A 10,266-nucleotide genomic window follows, 5' to 3' on the forward strand; every position below is an offset into this window, starting at 1 on the left:
CCTAAAGACAAAAAAAAAAAAAAAAAAAAAAACCACCCTGGAGACTGGAGAAACAACAGTAACACAAGTTGGCCAAAGCAAACAGCACAGGTCTACAGACACTGCCTCGGTGTGGACATCTCTGGGGTTGGCCGCGGCCTTCCAACGAAGGCTTCTTGCTGCCTGGCTGTAAAGGTACCTTTTTCTGTTGGTGATCTATCATGACATTGTGAGGTTTCACATCCCTGTGCATGATTCCCTTGCTGTGGCAGTAATCCAGAGCCTATTAGGTAAGAAAGCACAGAGAAAAGTAAGCAAACCCTCTACCACCCCCGATGCAAGTATATTCTTCTTTGTTTGTGACACCTTGACTTGAAGATAGTCTCCTAAGGGTAGCTTATTGTCTGTAATTATAGAGAAATACAGGGTTCAGAAGGTACACTCTGCTCTCTCTGTGCCCACTGCTGCTGGCAGCTAGTAGAAAGAGGACTATGAAGGAGGAAATGTCGAGGGCTACAATGAAGGTTTGTTTTTGTTTTTTATTTTAAAGGGAGGTGAGATGAATCTGGTCTGGGAACCTTACTGGAGAGTCACATCTCATAGTGGTCCAAAAGGCATGTCAGAATCCATGTGGACAAGAAGCGTGATGTTCAAATAAATGTATCTTTCAACACGGCTTATCTTTTAGACATGTGTCCATGTGGGTTTTCTATATTAATGAGCATTAGACTTTTTCTTAAATACAATCCTTGAGCTGGCTGGCCTTTAAGAATTACCATTTTATTATTATACAAGAGAAAAACTGCTTCTAATAAGATAATATACAGATTAGATTTTAAGGCATATAAGTCAATGATTTTTGGAAAATTCGGAGTTGTGCAATCACCACCATAATCCATAACTTTTCTATCAGCCCCAAAATTTCCTTTGAGCTTGTATGCAGTCAATCCTCACTCCCGATACTCTCAACCCCTCCTTGCCCTGCTTTCCACACTCATCTGCTATGTGTAGTTATAGATTTGCCTTTTCTGGGCACCTAGAAAGTGAAATCACACATGTATAGTATTCTGTATACTTTATTCTCTGCCCAGATGTACTAGTTGATGTTTATTTGGGCTGTTTCTTTCTGGCTATTATGAATGCTGTGGCTATGGGAAAATTCAGGTGTGAGTCTTTGAGAGGGCATATACTTTCATTTCTCATGGGTAGATGCCAAGGGGTGGAAGTGGTGGATTGTATGGTAAGTTTACATCAGACTTTTATTTTTTAGAGTGGCTGGAACATTTTACATCCCCACCAGCAACATGGTTGTTCCTCTTTTTGACTACAGCTGTTCCTGTGGGTGTAAAGTGGTAGTTTGTTGTGGTTTTGATTTGTAGTTCCCAAATGAGCAATAAAGTTGAACATCTTTTCAAACTTATTGACTATATCTTCTTCAAAATGATGACACAAATCCTTCGCTATTTTTAAAAATGAGTTAAACTTATCCTGCACCCCCAAATAATACAAAACCTTGTTCCTTATTCTCTCCTCATACAGTAAATTTCAAAGTTAGAACATTGGCTTGTCTTAAAAAGCACTAGAAGCCTCCACAAGGCCAGTGATATATTCGAGTAACCAAGTAATGACAGCAGTCCATAATCACATGGTAACCACTATGTGCATGCCAAGTGCTCTTGGTGGCATTTTTATGGGGCTAGATTAGGATTTCTCACAACCTTAGCACTCTTGAGGTTTTTAGTCAAGTAATTCTTGGTTGTGGAGAGCTGTCCTACGGACTGGAAGATACTGAGCAGAATCCTAGGCCTCTACCAACCAGCTGTAACACCAAAAATGGCTCCAGATATTGCCAGTGTTCCCTGAGGGGCAACTGACCAGGCTGAGATACACTGAACTAGACTGGCAAGGACAATGTATAGTCCATCTTTACACTGAAGGAATACATAAACCAGGGAATGATCCCTAGGATTGGCATTTCAGGTATAAACTCCCCCGGTCCATGTACAATTTCACTTTTCCTAGACACAAAGGAGCACATAATAGATAATGCCTTCTACTTGAAGATCATTAACAGACAGTACCAAACATAGATAGAGATAAGAAGATAATCTTCAGAGGAGGTGATACTGAAGAGAGGCAGGAGAGAGCATTTCGGGACGTTTAGCATACTCTTTTATCAGTCCTATTCAACAGGACCTTCTGCAACAGTGGACATGTTCTATAACTGCAACGTACAATACAGTAGTCATTACACTGAGGCTATCAAGCACTTGAAATGTGGCTAGTGTGACTAAGGAACTAAGTTTCACATTTAATGTCATTTAAATAGCTACCTATAGGTAGCAGCTACCACTAGATAGCATAGTTCTATATAGCTATATGTGAAAATGTTACACAAGTTAAATTAAAAAAAAAAACACTTAATAGATATTCACTTCACTTATATTCTATTTTGATTGAATTTCTTTCTTATGTTTTACAACAGCTGTAGCAAGATTTCGAAGTGCCTTTGTGGCAGTGCCTTATGAAATCCAGGGCAGACCTCCCTGAATCTCAGCCAGGAGATTGGATCCTGCTACAAAGCCTCAGTGAATCATGGGGCAAGCACACTGCAGCTCCGTAGCCTTGCTTTCTTACATTGTCAGTGAAGTTAAATATCTCCCCTTTTTCATTCTTTTTTTTTTCCTTCAAGAGAAAATTTATCAAGTGATGATTCTATAGTACTATTTTGCTTAATCTTTGCCAAAATAATTAAATTAATTGGGACCACAATACCTGGGATATGAAAAATACCTGATGAAAGCAAAGGCTGAACAAATACAGTAAGGTAATTCTTTTGTCAGGTTCACTAGTCAGACTCTCTGTGGAGTTACTGACATGCTTTTAAATTCCTTAGGGAATTATTTCAGTTTTTAAATCCAGTAGGGTTTGACCATTAAGCATGAAAGATGTTTTTTCAAGTTTCATCTGGGATTTGCCTTATTAGCAGAAAGAGATGTGTCCTAATAGTCTAGCAGAAAGGACATCAGACATTTAGTGACATCTGTATAGCCAGCCCGGGAAGACCAGCATTACTGGGATGTCTTTACCTGATCTAAGGACAGATGAGCTAGGTTATACATCTTCACCTTTGGTGCTAGCTAAAAACTGCAAAATCTCAAATCTTACTTAAAGTAACCTACTGTGAGATCGGACTGTAGTTCTCATGGGGTGAGTGCACAGATTTCCTGGGAAGCACCCTGAGGGAAGACTAGGCCTTCCCAGGACCATGGCACTGCAAACCTCTTCCACACCAGGGCTTCAGTTTTAGTCTGGAGAGGACATGGAGAAAGGGGGGATAAATCAAGCTCTACCCTTGTCTTTCTGATCATGATGACAATGAAGACTCTCAAGTCTATCATCTTAACTCTCTAATGACAAACAGTTTGTTCGAGTATTCATGTATGAAGCACGTTTTTAAAATTCCCATTCCCTAAAGCTCAGCCTCGACTTGACCTGGTATTTTGTCCAAACAATTGTTTGCAATCCTACTGAAACTCCGTCTTGGCATTTTTCTTCAACAATACCAGTACCTCATTCATCTCTCTCTTATTTCAGTTGTTCCTAAGATTCACAATCCCCCTAAAACTTCATACAATACTATACATATATATACACGTATTTTCAGAAGGAGTTCATGATTTTTATCAGATCTTAGCGATACACAACCCTAAAAAGCTAGAACCCACTGGTCTATTTAATTTTACACTTTTGGGATTCTTTAACTAACTGTATACCTACACAAACTAAAAAAAAAAAAAAAATTCCACCATCTATCAGTAATTTCATAAAGCCTGGGATCAGATTTCTTAGATGGTCCCTGCATTATGTCTCCCTGCATTAACTAGCCCAGCCTAGAGGGGGAGTGTAGGCAGTCCCATATAAGAAAGGGATCTTGATAGATGGCAAGAAAATAATGGCCACAAATGCCTCCCATCCCTGATGCATATCTTCCTGCAACATGACTTCAATGCTTTTCCAATTAAGAAATGAGATCTTTTTCTCTACATTTTGGAGGTAGGCATGGACATGTGATTTGCTTTCCCTAATAGGGTATTAGCCAACATGTTAGAGCAGAGGGTTGAAAAGTGCCTGCACATGGAGGATTGTCCCTCCCTTCCTGCTAGGAACCCGAGACCACCATGAGAAGAAGCCCAAACTAATCTCCTGGAAGATGAGCTTTCAGCTATCCCAGTTGCTCCAGCTGAAGTTCCAGGTATGTGAATAAGGCCGTCCTGGACCACCTAAATTGACCCAGACCTAAAGAATCATCCAGCTAACTAACAGAATTATGAGGAATAATAAATCATTTTTAAAAAGCCATTAAGTTCGGGGTGATTTGTTATGCAGAGAAAACTAAGTATTTATTAAGCAGCAAAGATAAAATCCACAGTAAGAGCTGTGGGAGTCTCTAATCTTTGGTATAGTGTCCCTGGTCCCCTGTGACTTGGCCATCTTTCTCAGTTCCATGAAAAAGATGAAGATCTTTCTTCTTCCATGAAGATCTCATGATGCAGGCCTCAAGAGAGGTTTGAACATCTCACTAAATTCTCTGGTTATGAAGTAATATTCTGCTTGAGTTCTCTTTGTCCTCTCAAAAACTTCTCCTTCAATGAGTAAGCCTAATAAAATTCAATGTTTATAAATGCCACTTACTTTTAGTAGTTCATACATATAAAACCGGATATCAAAGTCTGTCAGGATCTGGTAGAGTTGCTGCAACAGATTTTGGAAAACGATAAGTTAATTCAGTCTCTTGCATTTTGTCATCCCTAGTGCAGGTCACTCTCAGTAAAGTTACTTAGTGCTTAGTAAGCTAAGAAGTCCCATGACTTTTTACTACCTGACTGGGAACAAAGACTAAAGATGAGGGCCTAACCAACCCCACTGCACCACCATAGTGTATTTTGGAGAACTGAGTTCTAAGTAGATAGCAGAGCTCTGTAGAACGTCATTGGCTGACAGGGTAAAATAGTAGCAAGACAAGATGCTTGTGAAAGAATGTGAGGAAAAAGAAGCATTACAGCATTTGGAGGTGACAAGCAACTTTCCAAAAGTCTATACCCAAAGCCCCTGTCAACCAGGCTGGAAAAAAAAAAAATCACATCTCATAACAACTGATGTTTTAGATGTAAGAATAAAGGAGTGGGACCAGCAGGTGGCACAGTGGTGGTTAAGGGTGCTGGGCTCTCACATGACAGACCGTGGTTTGAGTCTTGGACCTGGCAGCTTGCTTTCTCACTTGCGCTCTCTCTCTCTCTGTGGTCAAATTGAAATAAATAAATAAATAAATATATAAAGTTGAATAAAATAATTATTTAAAAAATAAATAAAGGAATGGTAGAGTGGGGTATTAAGGAGATACTGAAAATGATCACAGGCCAAAGTGACACACAAATGAAAACTTTCATTATTAATAATCGAAAGACATTTGGACTGACATTTTTAAAAAAAATTTCAGAGTCAGACTAACATTTGTGCAACAAAGTTCACTATAAGCAGCAAAAACCCTTGTCAGAAACTGTATGTACTATTATTACCTTTGATATTCAGTCAATTCCAAGCAAATCTCTTTCTCCATCAATTCAAGCAATGCTTTCTTCAAAAATTGATCGACACATCTTTATTAAACCTTCTCTAGCTCTTCTATTGGAATAACAGCTTAAGCAACGTAAGGAATCTCTCCAAGAGGCATAAAAGAGTGTATACAATGTGTCTGGGGAGGAGGAGGGGACTGGACTACCCATCTATATCTTTCTTATTGGCAAAAATTATACAGAAGAAACTAATAAAAAGTGGTTTCACATATACATGTGTGGAGGAGTAGGCAGCTGGGATACAGGGGAATAAAGGAGACTCTTCACTATTTGATATTTGTTCAAAAATACTTTTTTAAAGAAAACGACAAATCTGCCAAGAATCAAACTTAACATTTTGTAAGAACCCAAGACTTTAGAATTCTCCTTCTAGGTAAGGGTAATTTTCCTTTCCAGCTTAGTAAGAATATTTGATTTCATCAATGGCAGACAGCTGCTGGCTCAAGGCATAGCAGAGAATTAAAACACAGGCCAGTGGCATCAGGAGCTGCTCAGAACTGGAGGCTGACCCTGGTTGGGACTGAACTGCATTCAAGCAGAATGGCACAGATAAGCCAACATTTCTGCTCAGGAGAGTTTCAACCACCTAACACACACCCCAGTTTTCTATTTATTCTGCAACGTTTGCACTGCAAGCCTTAGCCTGTATGTGGCTGTACAGCATGGCTGATTGTAGAGACAGACTAAGATATCACCTCTTGGCTGTCCAGGCACCTCCTTCTCTGTGAGTTAAGGAGATCCCTTGCCGAGACTGTGTTAAACTGAACTTTTAGTCAATGAATGGCTGACAAAAGAGAAAAGTTCAAAGTTTCTAACCTTCGGAGGGCTGGAATATTTTTTCCTAGAAACCTGTTATGGGTAGGACCAGCAGATGGCGTAATGGCTATGTCACTGGACTCCCATATAATCGACTTCAGTTCAAGTCCTGGACCCGGTGGCTTAAACTCTTGCCAGGTGCATGTGCATGTATGCCCAAGATCCCGAGAGGAGAATGGAAAAGAAGGGATTGCAGCGTGCCCATCCCCTTGGGGGGTGATTTCTCGCTTTCTGTCTCTCTGTCTCTGTTTTTCTGGCACTGCACGTGCTCTATAGCAAAAATCTCTCAAAAACAAAAACAAAAACAAAACAAACAAAAACTGTTATGGGCTATTTTATTTGGACTTTTGGGGGGAGAGGCTCTTACTGTAAGGCATGTGTGCTTACTGGAATGAGACAGACAGAAACAGAAAGCAAGAAATCACTTCCAGGGGTATGGCCATGCCACAATCCCTTCTCCTCCATTCTCCTCTATGGATCTTGGATATGCACCCACACGCGCTCAACATGACTTTAAGCTGCCCAGTCCGGGACTTGAACCAAAGTCAACTACATGGGAGTCCAGCAACGTAAACATTATGCCATCTGCTGGTCCCTTATTTGGACTTTTTCTGTGAAAGGTTTTTCTCCTTATATCATGCAGTATCTATATCAAACATGCATGTAAATGGTATATGGCATAAAAATGTGGACTGCCAACATATAGTACTTCTAGCTATTCCAACCAGTATCAACTTTACTTAAGAGACACCAATTGTATAATAGTGCTTAGGCCTAATACAAAGTCCTGAGTGACTGGCTGCTATTTACCCTCACTTCTCAGCAGCCTTTGGAGACGGGATAGGGGAGAGCAAACTTTAATTTTAACCACCTGGGCCTAAAATTCAGGACCACCATGGTACACAGTCTGCTTTCTCTCCAACTTCATAGCTCTGATCTCTACTGTAGTCCCCAGATGTCTCCCAGTCCCACCAAACAAGCCTGTGTCCTCATTCTCTCTCAGAATCCCCATTCCACAAATTTGGAATACCCTCATTTAACCTGTAAAGTCAAATCCATCCCATCCTATCCACCTCCTATGGAGCTGATAGCAGGCCCTCTCTTCTCTGAAGTCCATGCTGTTTACTCTCTGTCTAGAGTCTCACAGGACACTCACAGAAGCAGGGTCCCCAGAGAAAACATTCCTCTTAGTCATGGCAGTGACCTAAAGATCCTGAGGTCATCAACCACTCTGCTATCAATATTCACTTTGCCGTACTCTAGAGTCCATACCAACATTCCCTGCATACTGTGGTATACACAAATGACTGGGAGAAAACAGGTACCGTGGCTAGTGGTAGACACCAATTTGGCAATTCAAGCTCTCTGAACTGCCCCCATGCGCTATTATACCTGGGTCCACTGTGTAACTCCCTATTATACCTATTATTTCCACATCAAGCTCTCCAACCACATTCTAAGTCCTTGTACGTCAGAATAACATATGCTTTACATACTCTACACCGAGTCTGGTGTTCTCTGCTTTGTGCATAACCTTTTTATGTTCGCCAACCAACGGAACAAAATAGAAACCATCTTCCAAGAAATACAAATACCAAGAGTCCAAGACAAATTAGAAAGGGAAACTTCACAAGAAACTACTCACCAATCCCCAAAGCTTCAAACACCAGCATTTTCCTAGATCTCAGATCCATTATGAGACTGCTCAAAAGGGCCCATAGTGGAGATTCCCCAGGCTTTTTAATTAACCCCAAAGCCTGGGGATGAAAATGGCAGAAGCTGCAATTGGATCACTGAACTCCGGGTCTCCCTGCCAGGGAGGAATGGCCACATGCAGGCCTCACTTCTTCTATCTGCAGGCACAGAGCCCTTCAGACACCAGGGGCAGTTCAGTTGAATCACAATCAGCCACAGGTCCCAGGGCCCTATCCCCAACAACTAGTATTCAGAAGGACTCATACATTCCGAAAAGGTTAATTACCAGGTAGCTCTGGTCACATGCCAGATATGGACATCACCCACAGAGCAAGCTCTCACCGGCCACAGAGCTTGCCATTCTCTCATGTACACAGCTTAGTCTATGTCTAGAAACCTCAGTTTGCCCACAAAGGGAAAAGAAAAAACAGGGGGAATGGGATATAAAGTGAAAGAGAAAGAGGTACGTAAGGTAGCAACTACAAGTTGAGGCATTAACATGTAACTTGCAGACCCAGAAAAAAACCCAGGTCAACACTGTTAGAAATTTGAGGAAGTACAACAAATCCTTAATCAAGTAAATCAAAGCCACTACAATCATCTGAAAATGTGATTTATTTCCGTGAAGTTTTATAAGGAAATGACAAAATAACGTTAATGATCTATAGTAACAGTACATTTTGTTCCAATAGGAAACCTGTATTTAGTCTGTGAACTCAAACTAACAGGAATCAGCAAGGTCTTACACTATAAACTAGTCAAGGCCTACTTCTATGCCAGTGATTTAGGAACTGTGCAAATATCAATGCGACTACCATCTACTTAGGACAGAGTTCATTCAATCTTTAACATGCCCAAATAATATGCTTTACTTAAAATATAGATTCATTTTTACCTATATTTTCCCAAAGGCATAGAAAATTGAGAGGCATGTCTCAAGAAGGACTTCAGTACATCAAAAAGGTACCTATCTTATTAGATTCCCCTGAGGTATTTTTGACTTTGAAGGTTTGCTGTAATTACTCATTCCAACTCTCAGACTGGCTTTCCCATTCATTTGTTTCAGAATTCTGTCTTTTGTTCTCAGTATCATCATGCATCTTTCATTATAGTTTTGACATATATAAGGCACTGACCAAACCAGTACCTCTACCATAAAGTGAAATATAAGGGTTACTAAGGCCACTGAAGCTCTGAACTAAATTAACACTCTTGATAAAAAGAAAGTCCATATACTAAAGTCACATTAATAGCTACTGATAAATTCCAAATAATCATGTTCTCTGGATACAATGCAATCAAAATAGGAACCAAAAATAAGTTTTAGAAATATAATTGAATTCTGGATCACAGTACATTCACAAACACAAAGCTTTATGAAAGGATATTAGGACAGTAGTTACTGGGAAATTTTAAAATATGGGCTCTACAGTATTGTAGATGGCATGGCTATATAAATGTTAACTTTCTTTTTTTTAAAGAATTTTATTTAACTTTATATATTTATTTATTTTAATTTGACCAGAGAGGGACAGAGAGTGAGAGTGAGAGAATGAGAGAGTGAGAGTGAGAGAGAGTGAGAGAGAGAGAGAGAAGGAAATTGAGAAAGCAAGCCGCCAGCTCCAGTACTTGAACTGAGGTTGGCCATGTGGGAGTCCAGCATCTTTAACCACCACACCACCTGCTGGCCCCTAAATGTTAAATTTCTTAGGTGTACTAATAGTAAGAATTGGGTTATGCCGACATGTCCTAGTTTGGGTGCTAGCAGATTTAAGAACAAATAGCATGATGTATGTCAGCAACTTAGTTTAAGACAACGCAGAACAAAGACAAGCTACAGATAGAAAAGGGAGAGTGGGGAAAAGAGGAAAATAACAACAAATGTGGCAAAATACATTTTTTAAATAATTATTTATTTTAATTTAATTCATTTATTTTAATTTGACCAGAGAGAGACACGGAGAGGAGGGAAAGTTAGAAAGCAAGTCATCAGGTCCGGGACTTGAACCATGGTTGGCCATGTAGGAATGTGACTTAACCACCATGCCACCTGCTGGCTGGCCCCAAAATGTGGCAAAATATTAACGACTAGTAAATCTAAGTAAAGAATGTAAGGGTACTACTGGTTGTGCTACTCTTT

The 10,266-nt window shown here is 40.0% G+C and overlaps 1 protein-coding gene across 5 annotated transcripts in view; it reads right to left on the reverse strand.

Moving 5' to 3' along the window:
• The window catches only part of CSNK2A2 (casein kinase 2 alpha 2), a gene marked incomplete at its 5' end in the record, with an annotated part of 52,255 nt that overhangs the window by 16,208 nt on the left and 25,781 nt on the right, over positions 1-10,266 (reverse strand). For all 5 annotated transcript variants that reach the window (XR_001370383.2, XM_014587793.2, XM_014587794.1 and 2 more), the window contains 2 exon segments: positions 179-262; positions 4,675-4,734. Coding sequence is in view for 4 of the 5 variants with exons in the window: in XM_014587793.2 (XP_014443279.1) it covers positions 179-262; positions 4,675-4,734 (144 nt within the window).

Source organism: Tupaia chinensis, unplaced genomic scaffold (genome assembly GCF_000334495.1).
Source record: "Tupaia chinensis unplaced genomic scaffold, TupChi_1.0 Scaffold000235_1, whole genome shotgun sequence".
In the NCBI taxonomy this organism is placed as follows: domain Eukaryota; kingdom Metazoa; phylum Chordata; class Mammalia; order Scandentia; family Tupaiidae; genus Tupaia; species Tupaia belangeri.